Source organism: Ictalurus furcatus, chromosome 11, assembly GCF_023375685.1.
Source record: "Ictalurus furcatus strain D&B chromosome 11, Billie_1.0, whole genome shotgun sequence".
In the NCBI taxonomy this organism is placed as follows: Eukaryota; Metazoa; Chordata; class Actinopteri; order Siluriformes; family Ictaluridae; genus Ictalurus; species Ictalurus furcatus.
The window spans coordinates 3,015,001-3,037,359 of NC_071265.1; the positions used below are offsets into that span (position 1 = coordinate 3,015,001).

The 22,359-nt window shown below is 41.6% G+C and overlaps 1 protein-coding gene across 3 annotated transcripts; it reads right to left on the reverse strand.

The window, feature by feature from the left end:
• Positions 1-2,071: 2,071 nt before the first annotated feature.
• LOC128614706 (fatty-acid amide hydrolase 1) lies at positions 2,072-19,254 on the reverse strand. 3 transcript variants are annotated; one of them, XM_053636264.1, is made up of 16 exons: positions 19,012-19,254; positions 16,049-16,093; positions 15,753-15,866; positions 15,143-15,283; positions 13,137-13,270; positions 12,441-12,647; positions 11,974-12,014; positions 11,746-11,870; positions 11,536-11,661; positions 10,965-11,062; positions 10,200-10,299; positions 9,804-9,847; positions 9,178-9,217; positions 5,477-5,585; positions 4,852-4,997; positions 2,072-2,460 (listed from the first exon to the last, which is right to left on the reverse strand). In XM_053636264.1, the coding sequence occupies exons 1-16, from the start codon at positions 19,186-19,188 to the stop codon at positions 2,323-2,325; spliced, it is 1,785 nt and encodes a 594-aa protein (XP_053492239.1). In that variant the 5' UTR covers positions 19,189-19,254; the 3' UTR covers positions 2,072-2,322. The 3 variants fall into 3 exon arrangements, with proteins under 3 accessions (XP_053492239.1, XP_053492242.1, XP_053492240.1); XM_053636267.1 differs by lacking the exon at positions 19,012-19,254 and adding an exon at positions 16,202-16,411; XM_053636265.1 differs by lacking the exon at positions 16,049-16,093 and having other exon boundaries at positions 19,012-19,245.
• Positions 19,255-22,359: the final 3,105 nt, after the last annotated feature.

Genomic DNA, 22,359 nt, shown 5'->3' on the forward strand with positions numbered 1-22,359 from the left:
TGTAGACTGAACAGAACAATACATGCTGACAGACGGAGAAGTAGCTAGAGAGACAGACAGACAGGCAGACATGTAGCTTGAGAGACAGACAGACACAGCTTGAGAGACAGACAGGCAAACATGTAGCTTGAGAGACAGACAGGCAGACATGTAGCTTGAGAGACAGACTAAATAAATAGACAGAATAAAACGTGAAAATATCTTGAGCTTGTGTTAACCACAGGCCTTATTTCAGACCTTTAACCAAAGACACATTCCAAAAAAACCGACTGACTTCAGGACAATGGCTGTCGAATACACAGAAAAATTAAGTCGAGATCATGAGAAAAATACTTTCGTGGACACGCCCCCGGCTGAAAAAATACCCCATAGAAACACACATAGAATGTGTAATGGTTTTAATGGTTATAATGAGAACTGTAATGGTCCCTGTGGGTTTCTACTGGTACTGTAAATTGTTGGCTTTTATTGGTGGTATGTTATGTCTAGCGGATACCATTAAGGACCAATAATGGTAATGGTTTTAATGTTTAGATGATTGTTTGTAATGGTAGTTGTAGTGGAAACCATTAACATTTCTGTGATGGTTTCTGAGGAAGCATGAGACAGAATCTGTTGCTCTGCTGAACAACAGACACAATAGCATTGCAGCAGGGATTCAGCTTATGGTAAACTCGTGAGCTGATTGGGATTCAGAAGAGTCGACTCTTATTGGTGAGCCGAGCCAAATGATTTGATTCGTTGAAACGAGCCAGAGTTCCCATCACTGATCAGCGAAGACCAGCTCAGTCATTTACAGGACACAAGTTATCTGGTAACACTTTACAAAAATAGTACATGAATAATCATGCACTAATACATGAATGAACACCTACTTAAATTTGAACTAACGATGGGTTAACATTAACTACGCGATTCTTATGAATCAATGCGTTAATAACGACCACCTTAAGTATATGTTAAGTGCGTTTGTTACACATTTTAACCCAACAGGCTGAGTTGTGGTACTGTGGCGTAAGATCATTCAGACCAATCAGGGAATTTGATTAGGAGCCAATGCAATACGGATAAGATCAGGGTGACATGGGTATATCCTCTGGTTCTAGTAAGGACTCCTGCAGCTGCATTCTGGACTAACAATATTTCTGAGATGAAAGAAGGCGATCCTAGTAATATTATCTACATGAGCTTCAAATGAAAGACTGGAGTCAATAATCACACCAAGGTCTTTTACGTCTACACATGATGAAACTGAAAGGACATCCAGAGTTACTATGTAATCAGAAAGATTACTTCTAGGTGCATGGGGTCCCAGTAGAAGTACCTCCGTCTTGTCGGAAACGAGTAAAAGGAAGTTAAAAAGCATCCACCGTCTAATCTCTTTCACACATACCTTAACTTTATTAAGCTGGGGTCTGTCATCTGACTTTGCTGAAACATACATCTGTGTGTCATCAGCATAACAGTGGAAGCTAATACCATGTTTACGAATAATTTTATCCCAAAGTAGCATCTTCTGTTCAAAAAAAATCACAAAAATACTCTGCTAAGGGAATTTGGCCTATGTGTTACCTCATATTTATACCCCTGTGAAACAGGACATCATGCTTGAACAGTTTCCTGTTCCTAGTCACCCAGGTGTACTAAAAAATGTAAAATATCAATGGGAACATACTTTCATATGAATTCATAGGGGTGCCAATAATTGTTGCACACCTACAGTGCCCTCCACTAATATTGGCACCCTTGGTAAATATGAGCAAAGAAGGCTGTGAAAAATTGTCTTCATTGTTGAACCGTTGGATCTATTGTTAAAAAACAATCGCAAACACAACACCAAAAAAATGTTTGTTAAATATAGGTGTGCAACAACTATTGGCACCCCTATGAATGAGTTCTTCGACACCAACCCTAACTACGTCTTCCTGGAGCCCACTTTGTGCACAGGGGCATTATCACGCTGGAACGGCTTTAAAAGTTTGTCGTTTTAATCTCTAGTAAAATGTCTACATTATAAACAAGGTTATATAATGAGAGATTATTGTGCGAGACTGACAATAAACAGACCCAGTTCCCTTACAACCTTTTGAATTGAAATTATTTATTAAACCTCACTTGAACATCAAAGGATTGGTTTCAAATCATATGACTGGGATACATATATAAATGTAAACTTTGCATTCGTAAATATAAACATTATATCCGTACAATATATTTCCATTATTTGTTAGCCGTTTATAAAAGAAGAGGTTTCTGCTCAAGGATAATGCAATATATATATATATATATATATATATATATGTGTGTGGAATGGGTGTGCATTTAGTGCTGTGTGTTGGAGCATTTGTTCTCGGCCCAGAGCTTTTCCACTTCTCTCATTAGGCGTAAACACATCTCTTCCTGCCAGGGCAAAGCCACACACTGCACTGCTATCGGCAGACCCACACCGCCTCGTACAGCCTGGAACACACAAACACATGTAGTTATACATTTACAGCAAGCAGTAGACCCCCTTAACTTATACAGAAATGATTTGTAGTCTCTATCCAAAGTTCATCCTCATGCTAGGTCAGGGACTAAGAGTACCATCAGTCTCACAAGTCTATACATACAGGTGCATCATGGGAAAGTTCGTTATTTTCCGTAATTTAATTCAAAAAGTGGAACTTTCATACGTTCTAGATTCATTACACGTAAAGTGAAATATTTCAAGCCTTTTTTTTTTGGTTGTTTTGTTTTAATCTTAATGATTACGGCTTACAGCTCACAGTATCTCAAAATATTCGAATAAAGAATTTATAATACGGAAATGTCGACCTTGTGAAAAGTATGTGAGTAAGCGAGCTCCATGAAGACACAGTGTGTTAAGCTTGGACTGGAAGAACTCGAGTGTCCTGCAAAGAAACCTGACCTAAAACCCTACTGGGTTTTACACCTTTGGGATGAACTGGACCGCTGACTGCACCCCAGGCCTCCTCATCATATATATCAGTCAGGATTTAGGCCTCATCATAGCACAGAGACAGCGCTGGTTAAAGTAGTAAATGACCCACTACTGACCTCTGATCTGATCAGATGCAGGTTGTGTCTCCTTGCTTGTGTTGCTTGACCTTAGTGCAGCTTTTGATACAACTGACTGAGCATAGCATTCTTTTTGATAGAACCTTATGTTAGTGGACCCTAACCCTTATTTGACCGATCGTTATCAGTTCGTAGATATAAATGGCGAGTTCTCTACGCATGCCGAGGTAAAATTTGGTGTTCCGCAAGGTTCTATTTTAGGCCCACTGCATTTTTTTCTCTTCTGTATATATGCTACTTCTGGATCAAATTATTCGTAAACGTGGTATTAGCTTCCACTGTTATGCTGATGATACACAGCGGTATGCTTCGGCAAAGCCAGATGACAGACCCCAGCTTAATAAAGTTAAGGTCTGTGTAAATGAGATTAGACATTGAATTCTGACAAGACAGAAGGACTTCTACTAGGATCACGTGTAGCTAGAAGTAAGCTTTCTGGATCACATAGTAACTCTGGATGGACTTTGTTTCATCATGTGCAGCAGTAAAAGACCTTGGAGTGATTATTGACTCCAGTCTTTCATTTGACGCTCATGTAGATAATATTACCAGGATAGTCTTCTTTCATCTCAGAAATATTGCTAAGATGAGAAATATAATGTCAATACACGATGCAGAAGAAATAGTTCATGCTTTTGTTACATCTAGGTTGGATTATTGTAATGCCTTACTGTCTGGATGTTCCAGTAGGAGCATAAACAAACTCCAGTTAGTCCAGAATGCAGCTGCTAGAGTCCTTACCAGAACCAGAAGATACGACCACATCACCCCGATCTTATCCACACTGCATTGGCTCCTAATCAAATTTCACATGGATTATAAAAATACTACTATTGACCTATAAATGCCTCTAAATGTTTCATGTCTTTTGTTATGCTGCTAATTTCTCAGGTTTTAGTGCGTGTATATATATATATATATATATATATATATATATATATATATGAATGATTGGGTATTTGTGTTTATTTATTTATGAATGGGTCAGCTGTTATTACTTGTGAGTGGTTTTAACCGGACATTTGGTACTTAATTTCGTTCCAGGTCAAGTACATGTGTTGGAATGACAATAAAAATCCTCGAATCCTTGAATAAAGCACCGAATGTTCTCGTGCCACTGTACCTGAGAGAACTGTTGGTCTTTTATGCCCGGCCACGTGTACCTCGATCAAAAGGTGCAGGCTATTTATTAGCACCTTGAATAGTGAAAGCGATAGCAGCGTTCCAATTAGAGTCCGGCGACTTCCAGTGTTTAAGTCTATCCTGAAAACATATTTCTCTAGTCACGCCTTTGTGAATCGTTTTCTCATAGGTAAAGGAGCAGATCTATAGGGATCACGGGCATAGAGTGTTTTGGTGAACTGAGGACCCCTCCCACCCCACTCTCACATGTCCAGTCAGGTTTGTTGGAGGTGGAGTGGCTACACACGTAACAATTAGCATGGTGGGGTTTTTTTCTTGACACAGACTTGTACTCGTGTTTAAATGCTGTTTGAAACCGTAGAAATGCTGCCACCTTGTGGGCAAGATTCAGCATTTAACTGCCTGTAAATTGAAAGGTGGACTTCAGCATTAAAACTACAGCATGCAAAATGTAACAAAAAAATAAAAGATCATTAAAAGAAAATAAAAATAAAATACAGCACCGTTATATGGGATCTTATGAGAATATGGCTGGACAATTCTCAGTGAACTGAGTTACAGGCCAACGAGTTCCATGGCCCAAGTTGTAACCTCTACCAGGTAAAATAAACCGTGTATCATGTTCACCTCGACAAAGGTCTTGTCCCAGGCGTCTCCAAAGTATCCTCTGTAGTGTTTCAGCTGATCTTCGTCCTCGGCCGTGACCTCAGTGACAGGAACGACTCCAGCAGGGAAGTTGAGCAAGTTGTACAATGCAGTGTAACTCAGAGCAGCTGCACCACCAGCACACACACACATACAAAATCAGGAATAGTGTCGCAGCGGATCAAATCCATTAGACAACACGCAACTATTCGATCATTAAATATCTGGCCTGATGATTATACAACAAAAAACTATTTACTGTTCTCTAAAAGGTCAAATTACAGTTCAGTGTTTAGGTTTGCACATCATGGCCTAATATTCTAATCAGTACAACTTGCTGATGGTCTAACGCCGCCTGACACTCCTAGTCTGATTAGCCCCGCCCAATCTCGCCTGAAATTCTGTCGAGGTGAACGTAGACAGTGGAAGGTTATTACACTGAGACCCAACGTTAACTGAATTCACATTTTCAGCATTTATGTAAGGTATTAAACATGACCGGGTGTGCTGTTATAGGAAAATAATCAACAACAATATCATCTGTACGATGAAGCAGAGTTACAGGTACTACCCTGAGCACCAAACAAGGAAGAAATCTATACGTTACAGCTTTGTTTTCCGGCGTAGTTGAAGTTGTAGGCCGGGCCCAGCATGGGGCAGAGCAGAACGTCCAGCTCCAGCTTCCTCCACTCAGCTACCGTCTCATGGATATATACCTACAAACATGAACAACATGCCTATAATGTTTCCTGCATCATTAATGAAAACCCTCTGGGTCATGCAGTTATAGGAAAATAATCAATCAATCAATCAATCGATTGGGAAACTGGCGCTTCTCGCTTTCTGCCATTCTGACTTTTCTGAGCCAATTATCAGATCACATGATTTGCTGAGGCAAAGTTACATGACTTTTTGGATGCGCATCGAGGAATTTATTCAGTAAATGGGGTTACAACCCCAATTCCGAAAAAGTTGGGACAGGATGGAAAATGCTAATAAAAACAAAGAGGAGTGATTTGTAAATGTGCTTTGACTTGTTTTTTTTTAACATATAAAGACAAGGTATTTGATGTTTTATCTAATCAACTGCATAGTTTTTTTGTTTTTTTTTTAAAGGTAATCGTTTATTTTGAAATTGATGCATGCAACACGTTCCAAAAACATTGGGACAGGGACAATTTAGGGCTAATAGCGATGTGACGAGTTGAAAAGGTGAGGTAATCGTCTAACCATAGTATATAAGGAGCCTCCAAAAAGCGCCTAGTCCTTCAGAGCACGGACGGGTCGAGGCTCGGCGATCGGCCAACTGATGCGCCAGCGAATAATCCAACACTTTGAGAACATTCCCCAAAGACATATTGGTAGGATTTGGGGTATTTCACCTTCTACAGCACACAATATAATTAAAAGATTCAAGGAATCCAGTCAAATCGTGGTGCGTAAAGGGCGAGGACGAAAACCGCTTCTGAATGCGTGTGATCTCCTCCCTCAAGATTCATAAGAGTGTAATGGAGATCCTGACATGGGCTCGGGAATACTTTGGTAAACCTTTGTCAGTCGACACCATTCGCCGCTGCATCTACAGATGCAAGTTAAGGCTTTACTCTGCAAAGCAGAAGCCGCACATCAACACTGCCCAGAAGCTCCACCCACTTCTCTGGGCTCGGTCTCATCTGAGATGGACAGTAGCACAGTGGAATCATATTTTGTGGTCTGCCGAGTCGACATTTCAAATAGTTTTTGGACAAAAAAACTATTTGAAATGTCGTGTTCTCCGGGCCAAAGAGGAAAAGGACCGTCCGAGCTGTTATCAGCATCAGGTCCAAAAGTCAGCGTCTGTCATGGTATGTGGGTGTGTCAGTGTCCATGGCAGGGGTAACTTGCACATCTGTGAGGGCAGCATTCATGCAGAAAGATATGTACACATTTTGGAACAACATACACTGCCACCCAGAGCAGGACAACAACATTCTGCCCGGATTACAAGCACATGGTCGCGTAAACAGAGAATGCGGGTGCTAGCATGGCCCGCTGCAGTCCTGACCTGTCTTCCATTGAGCACGTGTGGTGCATTATAAAGCCCAAAATAAAGCAACAAAGGCCCTATACAGCTGCGCAGCTGAAGAAATGCATAATGGATGAATGGCGGAAAATTCCACTTGCTAAACTTAACCAACTGGTGTCTTCACTCAGCATCCAAACGCTTAATAAGTGTTATGAAAAGAAAAGGTTTTGTTACACAGCAGTAAACAGTCGACTGTCCCACCTTTTTTGGAGTGTGTTCCAGTCATCAGATTTTAAATGAGTGTATATTTTCAAAAATAAATTTAATTCGCAAAGTAAAACATCAAATAACGTGTTAATAATGTAAGGCTGGTGCCAAGATATCTGAACCTGGACAGAACTGCTCTCTGTCACGAGTTCCCCTTTAAGCAGCGCGCTGTGGAGCATGGGAGCGCACGTGCACGAGCAGGTGCGCGAGCACCTGCTTTTCCCTTGTTGACAGTAGTGACATTTGGACACGTGTGTTTGTTTATGTTTCCGTCATGTCTCCTCCCTGTTCTGTCATTGGCTGAGATTTTCAAGCGTGTCTGCATCCCCCTCAGCTGCGATCATTTACGACATTGATCATCTCCGCATATATACCGCGCGCCTCCCAGCACACAAGGCGGAATATTATAGTAGCTTAGTTTAGAGTCCTTACGATAGATAACCATAGTCATAGTTCATGTCATGTTTCGAATCATAATCATAATCATAATCATAGTCATAGTCCATGTCATGTTTAGGTTCGTTTGTTTAGTTCACGCTGCTTTCTCTGCTACCAGTCCCGCGCTATTGTTCATGTTTCTTGTTTTGTTTCTCGACCCTGTATTTCCGTGACCGCGACCTTGATTCCTGCCTCGCCCCTTTATGCCTGTTTGCCGATCGCCTGAACTTTGCATGTTACTGGATTACGTTTGTGGATCACGTTTTGGATTTGTCTGCCTGTCTCTCTCTTAAATAAAACTGTTCATACTGCACTTGCATCCTACCTTATCTCCGTTACGTCACGATATGTGACAGAATATTCCGCTCCGACGAGGACGTCGCCCTGTTTCCCTGCTCTGCTGAGTACAGCGCTCTGCTTCCCTGTTCAGCCGAGGACGTCGCTCTGCTTTCCTGCTCCGCCGAGGACGTCGCTCTGCCTTCATGCTCCGCCGAGGACTTCGCTCAGCCTGTCTACCCGGCCGGGGTCGTCGCTCTGCCTACCTGTTCAGCTGAGGACGTCGCTCTGCTTTCCTGCTCTGCCGTGTACGTCGCTCTGCTTTTTGTTTCACCAAGAACGCCGTGCGGTCTCCAGGCTCTGCTTGGGACATTCTGCCCAGGGGGCCGGGGCCGCCAATGGAGATGGATGTTTCATGGCACTCCGGGAGGAGTGCCCTTGGGGGGGGTTCTGTCACGAGTTCCCCTTTAAGCAGCGCACTGTGGAGCATATGAGCGCGCGAGCACCTGCTTTTCCCTTGTTGACAGTAGTGACATATGGACACGTGTGTTTGTTTATGTTTCCGTCATGTCTCCTCCCTGTTCTGTCATTGGCTGGGATTTTCAAGTGTGTCTGCACCGCCCTCAGCTGCGAGCATTTACGACACTGATCATGTCCGCATATATACTGCGCGCCTCCCAGCACACAAGGCGGAATATTATAGTAGCTTAGTTTAGAGTCCTTACGATAGATAACCATAGTCATAGTCCATGTCATGTTTCATGTTTAGGTTCGTTTGTTTAGTTCATGCTGGTTTCTCCGCTACCAGTCCCGCGCTACTGTTCATGTTTCTTGTTTTGTTTCTCGACCCTGTATTTCCGTGACCGCGACCTTGATTCCTTGAGTATCTGTGTATTTAGCTGAGAGCTCTCTAAGATTCAGAGGATCTTCTGTAGTATTATGTTTGAATGTGATTGGTAATGTTGAGTAACGCTGAATGGAATTCTTTCTTCTTAGTATTGGATTTGGACATGTCCATACCTGCTTAATAAATTGTTACGTTTGAATATTTATTCTGATCTTCCCTGAAATTATTGTCTCTAGTAGATTACGTTAAGTCCTTGTTACCACAAATCTGCGACCAGGTTAGTACAGACTAAAATCCAGGTTTAGGTATAGCACTGGGGCAAGCTGAGTGAGTTTTTAGAGTCCAGGCTAACGACTTGGCTTTAGTTAAGTGTAAGTTCCGTAGTGTTGATCGACCGATCTAAATAGGGTGAGCTTCATATATGTGTAATATATATATATATAAAGTTTCACAACGATTAGATTCACACCCGTACCTGGACCTCATTGTGCTGCTTCCACAGTTCTTCTACACCACTGCAAAGTAAAAGAAGATGAACCACTTAAGCAAATCAACCATTTTCCCAAAAGGTCTTTAAAGCAGAAAACAGAAGTAACTACCAGACTAAGCACACATCGTTCCAATCAGATCACTTACAATCCAATTACTCCAAAGGGATAAACAACTAACAAAACAAAACGCTGTAGATAAGAGCGTTCGTCATGTTTACTATTCAGGCATAATTGAAGGATTTAGGAAACACAGCTTTTCAGCGTTTGCCCCAAACACACACACGTCTATATGACTCAGCGATCCTAAGTATGACACCGTACTTTCATTTCTGATCTCGAGACCCATCCTATATTGTTATATTTTTCAATTAAAAAACGAATAAGCTTTAAAATGATGAATTGAAGAACTTAAAGAGAAAAAAAAAAAATATACACCTCGCAAATACAATAAAGTATCGATCGAATAAACTTCACCGTACAAAATCTCTTTAAATGTACACTTTAAATGAAATGAGGTACAATTAGTTCTTCATCCAGTCCATTATTTCTTTGCTGGTGTCGCTCCAGTACCGATACCGGGTGTCATTTTATAAGAGACTTTCAGTCTTACCGAACACCACAGATAGCGTGTATAGACGCAGCCACGCGTGGAGACTAAGACGAAAGACACACAAAAAATATATATTAATAATCAAGCTTTCAAGACAACCACAAATTAGTTAACGCTAAAATTTCAAAATGCTGCAGCTCATGTCCTTACTAGGAAACTCTCATGTTATCCAGTTTACAATAAAAACGAAGCAACACTAACTTTTGAAAATGAAAAACTTTTTTTTTCCCTCTAGAGATTAGCTAGACAGATTAGCTGCTAATAAAGCAACAATAACACATTCAAATGAGAATATAGTCATATAAAATCAACATAAAAATCAATCTCTCAACACCTTCGCTATATATTGCTGCCTGTCTGTGCTGTACATGAAATAAACAAGTCGAATAATCTCACGATGGGTCTGAGGAGCAGCGACACCAGCCTCTTCCCAAACAGAGGATACGCACAGTACAAGACCTGATGCTTCATAGTTGGATCGACCGGGCCTTTCTTACTGAAAAAGGACACACACACACACACACACACAGGGTCGGGAGGGTTTATTTAGAAATGTTCAAAAATAACATTAAAAAAAAATATATATATATATATATATATATATATATATATATATATATATATACCTTCTGAAATCATTCACTCATTTGAATGGCCGTGTAATACGAAGCAATGCAATAATATGAAATTAAACACGACCTTATATGGCCATGGGCGTTGTTACGACTCAGGACAGCTGTCGTTTGCTGTTATTCTAAAGCGACTGTTTGACGCCGTACACGACAACGCTTCGCAGTACGCTAATGGTTGAGAGGCAGGAATTTGGCCAATAGTTGCTGCAAGGATTTTATAAATCGACCAATCGGTGTGCAGGAAGGCGGGAATTACAGAGAGGGGGTAAAGCAATGCAAATATGCGCACACATGACGCCGTATTAGACCATAAACACATCATAATGAAACTAAAGCCGGGTCCCGGGAAAAGGAGGACGTGTGGTCACCCTAACAGGTTGCTCACGTGAGCCACAATTACCAGGTTTTTTTTTTTTGGTATCCTGATTACTGTACTCCGTTCCTCCCCGAGCCTGAGCGCACATTACAGGATCGTGTAACAGTGGCTAGAACACGAATAACAGAATGGCAGAGAGAAGATCTGACTCACAAGTGCTGCAGGAGTGTGGCGCCGCCGTCTGCCACGTTTCCCCTCACAACAAACTCGTGGAAGGCGGTGAATGTCCTGAGAGGGTTAAACGGAATCAGCTACAGCGGAGAGAGCGAGAGGAGGATACACAGGAGTTTACACACACGTACTGTACACACAAATACACACACACACACAGACTACATAAATACAGATACTTACATATTTACAATGTACATGTTGGTCTAAAAAGACATTCAAATGATAGTTTACAGTAGTTTCCTAGTTTCCTGTTTCCATAGTTTCCTCTCTCACTAGTTTCCTGTTTCCATAGTTTCCTGTCTCACTAGTTTCTAGTTTCATGTCTTCATCATTCCCATCTCTGTAGTTTCCCGTCACTAGTTTCCCAGTCTCCCTAGTCTTAGTGTCTAGTCTTGTTTCCGGTTTTCTTCACGTTTGCCTTGCATTATAGTATCATCTGTAATCAGTCCTGCTATGGATTCTAAAAACACTTGTTTATAAAGCCCCAAGTGTCTACATCCCCCCAGCTTCGGGCTCCAACATGATACACGTGAGGCTCGAGCACTCATACCGTGTGTCCTGCTTTTTCCAGGAGCTCTTTGGTCTCTAGTAGAGCTCTGCTCATGCTTGGAGACGGCTGAAAGTACCCGTTGTTCTCGTAGTAACCGATCCTCAGGGGCTCAGAGCTCTCGTACACCTGGTAAAAGAAAAATTAATGGGATTAAGTATCAAGAGACACGACACGCAATACTGCTGCACTGGAGCGGACTGCGTTCGGTACCTGCTGGTTGAACGGTATTGGAGGAACCGTAGGGTCCAGAGTGAACATGTCTGGACAGAGTAAAGCTCTCATACACAGAGCCAGACTCTCAACATCACGGGCCATGGGACCAATGGACGTCAGGGCTGGAAACGAACATTTATTCCAAAGACATTGTCATTTAATGGTCACGTTTGCTAGCTACTACTCTCCAAATCTATAGGAACTGAGTATCTGGAACTGTCTTACATGTCTTCCCACCTTTTACACACGAAGACAGTCCATGCAAGCTGCATGAAAAGAAAGTCATCGTTATAGTGTTATGAATTACAGTCCTATGAATCATGTTCTCATAAGGCAAGATGCTAACAGGCTACTGAATTGGCAAAGCAAATATCCATAGTGGCTAGTGAGCTTTAACATTAATAGCTCTGAGTTCTGAGCCCCGAGTTACATTAACATTTATTCATTACATTCAGATGCTTTTATCCAAATGAGGAAATGCGAGCAAAAGTTCAAATGAGTTCAAATGTTCTCACAGCTAGGCCCTTTATACATTTGTTCAATCAAAAAAGGACGATGGTTACCTTCTGAATTAAACGAGGAGAACGTGTCCACCGTAATAATATTATCATATATTGCGATATTTTGTATAAGGGATTATAACTACATGCGCAATTATCATTCTTGATCTCACGCATGAAATATAAAAACACCTTATCCGGTTGTTTGTGGGTTTTAAGCCGCAGATGCCACAGAAGGCTGCCGGGATGCGGACACTTCCTCCGAGGTCGCTTCCCAGACCCAGAATAGATCCTCCTCCAGCGATCAGAGCACCCTCGCCTCCTGAAGAGCCGCCGCACGTCTTCTCGACGTTGCAGGGGTTCACCGTCCTCCCGTATATGGGGTTACTACATTCATAGCTGCAATTTTTTTAAACAGCACACACACACACACACACACACACACACACACACACACACACACAATACTAGTTCAATAAAGCATCAGAATTGGTTCTGTATAGCACAGTGATGGTGGTGAACTCATAATGAATTCATAATGCATAATTATGCATAATTATGCAAAAATAATGCAAAAATAATGCAAAATAATGCATAAATGCATAATTCATAAAGCATCATACCCAGTCCAAATCTTTTCAGATAGGCACTTGTTTTAGAACAGCGTATAAAAGTATGCCAGCTCCAGAAGTGCCAATATTTCTCTTTTCGTCAGATTTATAAAAAATAAAAAAAAAAGAAAGAAAGAAAACAAGTCGAGTGTAGACGCTACTTAATAATAAACTTTCTTTTCTTGAGCTGAAATGGGCGTGGCTTCCACTTGGCGTCCTGCCCTCACTAAGCACATGCGACACCGAGTGTGTGTGTGTTTTGTAGAGCGTTTCTTACTTGAGGAGACCCTGTGGGATGTTGGTTTTGATGAAGGGGATTGCACCCTGCTTCTTCAGTACCGAGACCAGCACACTGTCCTTAACGGCAGGATCATCCAACTTAGTCAACACGCCACAGGTAGAGTCGTAGCCCTACACACACACACACACAGAACCATTCACACATATACATCGATCAGCCATAACATTAAAACCACTGACAGGTGACGTGAATAAAATTTTGATTGTCGAGGGGTGGGATATATTTATTAGGCAGCAAGTGAACAGTCTGTTCTCGAAGCAGACATACACTCACCATCCACTTCATTAGTATCATATCACAGCAAACCACTGATTACATTTCCCATCCTGCACTGCGGCCTACAAACATGGCAGCCATGGACGGCAATTCCCAGAAACACGCATTCATTCTAATCACGCACACCTGCGTCCACACAATCACACCACAGTTTAAAAGGACTTTCGAGGCGTTCACTCTTTGCGAAGTATTGAGTGTTATCACCGTACCAAGCGTTTGTACCCTGGTCCTCGTTTTGATTCATGTTCTTTGATCTTGTTTCTTGTTTCTCGTTCTCGATTCTTGCCTCGCCTCGTTTATGCCTGTTTACAGATCGTCTGACCCATTGCTTGTTTTTGGCCACGCTCTTGTCTCATGATTTGAATTTGTCTGCCTGCCTCTCTTTATTAAAAGCTCTTATCTGCACCTGCATCCTGCATGGCCAGATTGGTTTCAAGCTGCCAGGACGGATATAGTAACTCGAACAGTCACCGTTTACAACCGTGGTGCGCAGAAAAGCATCTCAGCATGCTCCAAACATCTAACCCTGAGGTGGATGAGCTACAACAGTACAACACCACATCAGGTTCAACTCCTGTCAGCCAAGAACAGGAATCTGAGGCTATCATGAGCACAGACTCGCTCAAACTGGACAGTAGAGGATTAGAAAAAAATCACCTGGTCTGTTTCCCGTTTAAATCTGTCCAGTTTGGGCAATTAAACCTTTTTTTTATTTAATCGCTGAAGTTGACCACACTAATTCCTGCTCTATTTATCATTTTATTAACTGTTCCGCTGAGTCAACCTTTACCCAAGTGTGCTACATAAATAAACACACCCTGTCTGGTTTTCTTACTCCAACACAATATATAGTAGAACTCTGTTGTTAAATTTTAACCAGAACAGACACAGTGATAAACCAGGACACACCACTGCATTATGGGAATTCAAGTCACATATTTGTGACAAGCACCCGAACCATGTCTATGCACAAATGAGCACTAAGTAGCGTCAATTAACTTATCCTGGATGGCGTTTATGTTACATAGTCCTAGTCATGGTTCTTGTAATAAAATAACTAGTAATAAAATACTCTGCGCTCGCATCCGTCTCCAAACCGTCCGTGGCAACCGCACTACCAAATAGCGAGCTAAAAATATCTTTAGCCTACACAAGCTTCCCTTTCTTGAAAGGAATGGTGATAATAGGCTTAACAAAAACACTCTCAGCACCTTTAACGGCATACACATACCTGAAAAAAATCAACTCTCGTTGATGGTCAAGTAAGAACTCAGTGATATCCTGGTTTGGAGGCTCTATTCAGACAGATCAGGGTTTATAAACCATTTGAGGTCCTCATGAACCACACCTTTTTTTTGTCTTTATTGTTTTGTGTATTTCTCTCTGTGGTCCTCTGCGACGCCACTTAGAGGTTGGTTTTTTCGATTTATTTTGTTGAATGATATCTGGTTCATTCCTAGCTTTGAACTGCATTTGAAGACCCGTGTCTGTGTTGTTTTTTTTTTACAGTATCCTCGCTATAATATCGACACGATGAAGAACTTTAAAGCATTAGCTATTGTTTTCCCCACTACAAACAAGCTATATTCCTGATTTAAAGTCCTACAGGTTAACCTTATAGTCACTAGTTCTTCTCCAATACATGGGATTGGATCACAAAACCACAACTATGCTAGTTCCGTAGTGTTCCTTCGGTCGGTCAATACCTCATAATCCAGATTGTCCTTGATGCTGATGGGAATGCCGTACAGAAGGCCGTCTTTGTGCGACTCGATGTCCTGCAGTTGTTTCAGACTCTCCGTGAGGACAGCAGTGCTACAGTTCACTTTCCTGTTCGCCTCCAGAGCCTTTAGGGCACAGGACAAGTTGAGTATAGAGTTCTTACTACACGATTTGTTACCTGACCAAATGTTTAGTGATCAGTTTTCACACAGCTGCCAAACTTCTGCACAATTAAAGCACTAGTTTAATAAGCATTGGGCTCGTGTTAAACTGAATGCAGCGCTTATGATAGAAAGGTTCGAACCTAACACACACAGCAAAGAGTGAATCGTGTTTGTCTGTGTTCACAAAAGCGTAAAATAACATTTTACTACCTAGGAGAGTTCAGTATCACCCGTGTATTATTTACGTTTTCGATACATCTCAGATACGGTTCTCATATCTAAAGACAAAGTCCTTTCTTTACTGAGTTAATGGCAGAGATGGCAGAGAAATTGGATATGTAAGTGTATACAGGTGAGATCTGGGGGCACGTGTGGGTGTGCGAACACTGTGTGAAATTGTGAATGAGTGAGATTCCAGAGTGCACTGAACTTTTTCCATGTAGGCGTGGAGAACAGCGTCGGGCTGCAGAGATCCATCTCTGATCCGTTTACTCAGCTCAGCTAGAGGGAGAGTCACGATGGAGCTCAAATCAACACCAGCATTCTGCAAACACACAAGACTGATCAAACCAGATGTTACGCAATCAGAGAGACAGACAGACAAATAGGCTGAAATAGACAGACATGTAGTTTGATGGTCACACAGACAGGAAGGTAGGGAGAAAGACAGACAGACAGACGTGTACCTCGACAAACAGACAGACAGACATGTAGCGTGATACATACTGTGCAGTGTGAGAAAGACAGCAGCGAATTCACACGTACACACACCTATACACACACAAAATGGGAAAATGGTCTAACAGAACACTATATATAACTGTATAGATAGATCGCATCACGACATTCATAAAAAGGTAAAACTGTCATAAATACTACCTCAACCCCACTGAACACCTTTGGGATGAACTGGAACGCCAACTGCACCCCAGACCTCCTCATCATCCCAACATCACTACCTGACCTCACTAACGCTCTTGTAGATGAATGAACACAAATCCCCACGGCCACGCCCCAAAAACTAGTGGAAAGCCTTCCCGGAAGAGTTTATTAGGAGATTCCCAAAAAGAAGCTTATTATAGCAGCAAAGGGGCGAATAAATCTGTAATGCGATATTCAACAAACACATATTAGTGTGATGGTCGGGTGTCCGTCGGGTGTCCACAAACTTCTGGCCATATAGTACAAGTTATTTGAGTAGAACTGTTGTAAATGGTCTGTTATGGCATCATTTATTAACGGTTGCATGATTAAAATAATTAAAATAATTAAAATAATACATTCGTGCCACTACTGATGTGTGGCTGTACAGATTATACGGTCGTTTTATTTCTTTGTCTCCAGCTTGGAATTAATTCACCGCAAAGCCGGAGTGTGTAATGTTCATAGGTGCCCTAGGCGAAATCCGACATGACGCCCGATCTGCATTTACTGTGGAACTATATACAATAAAATACATAAAGAATAAATGAAAATATAATAAATACGATTTTTTATTAGTAGTTATTATCTTTACTATTTTTGCGTATTTATGAAAAATGGTAACATAATAAAGGCCATTTCCATTTTTCGTGTTCTTGACCTAATAGTCTGCACTTCACCTAATAGGCCAGCAGGTGGCACTTCAACTTCATTTAATTCAATACAAGAGCCATCCATCCATCCATCCATCCATCTTCTATACCGGTTCTCCTTCAGGGTTACGGGGGAACCTGGAGACTATCCCAGGGAGCATCGGGCACGAGGTGGAGTACACCCTGGACAGGGTGCCAGTCCATCGCAGGGCACACTCACATACACAATCACATACACACTCACACACTACGGACACTTTGGACATGCCAATCAGCCTACCATGCATGTCTTTGGACTGGGGGAGGAAACCGGAGTACCCGGAGGAAACCCCCGCAGCACGGGGAGAACATGCAAACTCCGCACACACAGTCCCCGGCGGGACTCGAACCCCGGAGGCGTGAGGCGAACGTGCTAACCACTAAGCCACCGTGCGCCCCTGACTGTAAGTCTTTCCATTCAAATGCTATTGAAGTTAGAAACGTGTAGTATGTAACTTTATGTTACAATGTTATATGTTACAATGTTGTATGTAACTTTAGAGCTGGTCCCTTAATTGTTTGCGAATATCGAACATCCAAATTCAAGCCAACGCTTCAATGCTAATTCACTATATAGGGACTAGTGAATGAGTGAACGAGTGAGCGGTTCGTTTTCGTGTCCATTATAAGATTGGACTCTCTCTCTCTCTCTCTCTCTCTCTCTCTCTCTCTCTCTCTCTCTCTCTTTCTCTCTCTCTCTCTCTCTTTCTCTCCCCTTTTTTCGCTCTCACAGATCTCTCTGCCTCAATTGGACCTGCTGACGTTGTGCACGGGGATTGGACAGGTGGGGACAATTATGTTCCTATCGTGTTGTCCCATTCCCCTGTCTTGCCGTATATGGTGTGGCTGAGTTTATTATTTGTATATATTGCTACCTATTGTAAATATTTTTCTTGGTATCACGAAAGCTGTAGGGGTTGAGTGCCGTTTATTTTGAGTCAGTCTTTTGTTCTCCGTTTTGATTCAGCTAGGGAGTTAAGTTAGTATTTTATTTTGAAGTACCTTTGTCTGTTGTTAGTTTATTTAAATTAATACTTGGCAAGATAGCGCCTGTTTTGTTTATTATTTTGGCCTTGACCAGCCCTGAAGAGATTTGCTTTCTGAGTGATTCTGTTTGTTTTGGGATTATTTCGTTCTTGCAATCATTAAATTGTCAGGGAAATCAAAGAGTTGAACGAAACGTGTGTCGACCTCATTATTATGATTGAGTTATGTTAATAGTTTTTATATTACCTAGACCGGGGTCATAACACGCTTACTTACAAAGCTGCTCATCATGTGGCTCCTCTTTATTTCTATCAGAACTTCTTCAACTTTACATTCCCCCACGTTCTTGAAGATCATCTTCTGCGCACTTATTTGTCTGCTCATAAGTCAAAACACTGGTATAAAGTTAGCTTGAAGTTGGATGTTTGATATTTGCACATATTCGCAAATTAAGGGACCGTCTCTAAAGTTACATACGACATTGGTATACACGTTTCTAACTTCAATAGCATTTAAAGGGAATGACGTATAGTCACAAAACCAACTGTATAGTATTCATGCAGGTGTCAGCTATAACACACACCTTTTAGATTTTTTAGACACCTACATGAACACTTTACAGCTGGTTGTGTGACTGTAAGTCGTTCCCTTCAAATGCTATTAATCTTTAAATTATGGTATATTTTGTGTATGGGCCCATTCAGTAGTGAAATACATATCAAATTTACATATGATTTAATAGTTTATTTTGTTAAATCTCAAAAATCTAAAAGGTGTGCGTTATAGCTGACACCTTCATGAATTCTTTACAGTTGGTTTTATACATTCCCTTCAAATGCTATTGAAGTTAGAAACATGTATACCAATGTCGTATGTAACTTTAGAGACGGTCCCTTAATTTGTGCTTATCTTGTATTTTATTCATATGTTTTTATGCTGGAAGGTGAAGGTATCCTTGAGTGCCTTGAAAGGCTCCTGAAAATAAGTATTATTATTATTATTATTATTATTATTATTATTATTACTACATGTGCTGATGAACAGGTGAACCCGGTGTGTGTGTGTGTGTGTGTGTGTGTGTGTGCATACCTGAGTCTTAAAGTAGCTGACAGCTTTCTCTGCCTGACCCAGCTCTTTCTCTCTCTTTTCTCTGGCTCTCTGCAGTTTCCTCTTCACCGTCTGATGTTCTCTCCATTTCAGCAGGAAAACACTCACACAGGCAACACAGAACAAGGACACTGCTACACCCTTCCACTCAGCATCCATGTCTCAACTCACTTGCCCTCTTACCCTCTATATTAACTACACAGTGTGAACCAATATGACCCACCCTCGAGCAGTTTATTTTGACTCTGCATGAATCAATGAGTCACATGTAAGGTTGCCAAGTACTGAGAAGTCAGTTCTTTTCAGGTCAAAGCTGAAAACCGGCTTGCATAGATGAACTGTTATTGTTTATATACTGAATTATGCAATGTTACAGAAGCCCCAAGCAGCAGGGCCTCAAATGTAAAATTTCCGCACTGCTTGCTGACCTGGCTTCTTAGTATCATAGAAGATACGACCACATCACCCCGATCTTATCCACACTGCATTGGCTCCCAGTGAAATCTCGCATTGATTAAAAAATACTAATATTGACCTATAAAGCACTAAACGGTCTCGCGCCACAGTACCTGAGAGAACTTTTGGTTTTCTTTGATCCACCATGCCTACTTAGATCAAAAAGTGCAGGCAGGGGGAATAACTTTCTCTTATAGAGCCCCACAGTTATGGAACAGCCTTCTAATTAGTGTTCGGAACTCAGACACAGTCTCAGTGTTTAAGTCTAGGCTGAAAACGTATTTGTTTACTCAAGCTTACAATGAGTAGACTTTCTTTTACGCAAAGCATACAGCCTTACCTAACAATCTCTCTCTCTCTTTAGCTCCCTCTCCCTCACTCCTTCTGTCGACCCACACATGATTTTAAGGAGATGCCAGTGATCCTGATCCTGTCTGCTCTCCGGACCTGCAGGATCCATCCTGATGCCCTACCTCTGGATGGAGCTCTCATCAACTGGAGACTACAGTCTGGAGATTGCTGAGGACGGTACCGCTTGAAGTACCATGGAAATGGTTTGGACCTCAATTCCACATGGACGTTGTCGCTGTGGTTGCTGGGACTACGGTTGCTGCGATGTCCTTAGGACTGCAATTACCACGTGGACTAGTTCAACAGTGGACTATTTCAACAAACAGACTTCATATAAAAACCATAATGAACGTTCCTTTACTTTCACACTATCCGTCGTGACCCAGATGAGGACGGGTTCCCTTCTGAGTCTGGTTCCTCTCAAGGTTTCTTCCTCATATCATCTTAGGGAGTTTTTCCTCACCACCGTCACCACCGTCTCGCTCAATAGGGATAAATCCACACACTTAAAATCTCTATCCTGTTTTTATATGTTTCTGTAAAGCTGCTTTGAGACAATGTCCGTTGTTAAAAGAGCTAAATGAATTGTCTCAAAGTTTTAACTTTCTGTTGGGAAACCATCTGTTCCAAGACGTTGATGACTTCCTCTTTGTCAATAGGAACGTCACTCTCTATCCCAAGTAGCAGCAAGTCTTGAAAAGTGCCTTCGTTATTATTATTCTGTATTACCCTGATATAAAGCACAGACTGCCTCTCACTCTGTAACTTTACTGGACTATATGTGTACAGCAAAAAGGCTTGAGCAAGAAGAGCTCACCATGGAGATCATCGAAGAAAGGGAAGAGAAGAAAGACAGAAAAGACTCGAAGAGGAGCTGAAGGATTTGGATCTTGCGGGACTGGAGGAGAAACTGGATCGTGCTCACGCCAAAGCAAAAACTGAAATGATTGGAGTGAGAATGGCTAACATGCTAGCTCTGAGAGATAGTCAGAGGAGAATTGATAAATGGCATAGGAATATTGATGTTATTGTATGTAAAATGGCTGAGAAATGTAATTAAGATAGAATAAGTGCTTTATGTGATTCTGTGCAGGATAAATGTAAATGAGATGAGCTTGACAGCTTTGCAGAGAAATAGTCAGGGAGTGTCTGTGTGTGTGTGTGTGTGTGTCAGTGTGTGTGCGTCAGCCTGATATTTGAGAAGCCACAGCAGCATGTGTGTACCCACAACAGGTCAGGCACTTTTAATACCTAACCGAGATGGTTAGATACTTGCTTGTTATGCTTAAAATGAAAACCAAGTGTGATAAGTTATCAGATGTACCTAGGAAATGGTACAAAAAGTGCCTGAGCTGAGGTACAAAAAGTGCCTGAGCGGAGGTGCAAAAAATGCCTGAGCTGAGGTACAAAATGTGCCTCGGTTATAGTATAAACACGAGGTGTATGACTGTTAGAATTTTGACCCCATCTTTGGGTTCATTTCACACGGGCAGTTTCGCTGTGGTTGCTGGGACTACGGTTGCTGTGATGGCCTTGGGACTGCAATTACCACATGCAGTTTTACACTCAGGTCTACTTTAGTGAACAGTGGACTAGTTCAACAAACAGACTTCATATAAACACCATAATGAACTTTCCTTTACTTTCACACTATCCGTCGTTACCCAGATGAGGACGGGTTCCCTTCTGAGTCTGGTTCCTCTCAAGGTTTCTTCCTCATATCATCTCAGGGAGTTTTCCCTCACCACCGTCTCACTCAATAGGGATAAATTCACACACTTAAAATCTCCATCCTGTGTTTATATGTTTCTGTAAAGCTGCTTTGAGACAATGTCCATCTCTCGTGTTAATTTGACTTCAGATGCTTTTTACGTAATATAATTGTTTATTAATTAATGCTGAGAGGGGCACTTTTAAATAAATTTAGAAAAAGGGCCGGGGTTCGAGCCCCCAGAGCGCCCACCTTCTGCACGTCCCTGCTAAGCGGCCATGCGTTATGAATTTTTGCTTTCTTGTTTTCTCATGATCTTGACATAACAAAGGCTGTTCTCTCAACAAGAATCCAATATGATTCTTACACGTTTGGTTCATCAAGATAATTTGAACTTGATAATTTGAATTTGAACTAACGATGGGTTAACATTAACTACGCGATTCTTATGAATCAATGCGTTAATAACGACCACCTTAAGTATATGTTAAGTGCATTTGTTACACATTTTAACCCAACAGGCTGAGTTGTGGTACTGTGGCGTAAGATCATTCAGACCAATCAGGGAATTTGATTAGGAGCCAATGCATTACGGATAAGATCAGGGTGACATGGGTATATCCTCTGGTTCTAGTAAGGACTCCTGCAGCTGCATTCTGGACTAACAATATTTCTGAGATGAAAGAAGGCGATCCTAGTAATATTATCTACATGAGCTTCAAATGAAAGACTGGAGTCAATAATCACACCAAGGTCTTTTACGTCTACACATGATGAAACTGAAAGGACATCCAGAGTTACTATGTAATCAG

Bases quoted from the DNA above. Each gene is read 5' to 3' on its own strand.
- LOC128614706 (XM_053636264.1), bottom strand. From the start codon at position 19,188: ATGGATGCTGAGTGGAAGGGTGTAGCAGTGTCCTTGTTCTGTGTTGCC. The intron at 15,867-16,048 runs GTATGTATCACG...GTGTGTTTGCAG, and splicing joins TGTCTTTCTCACACTGCACA to AATGCTGGTGTTGATTTGAG. The intron at 10,300-10,964 runs GTGAGTCAGATC...GTCCTTTTTCAG, and splicing joins GCCACACTCCTGCAGCACTT to TAAGAAAGGCCCGGTCGATC.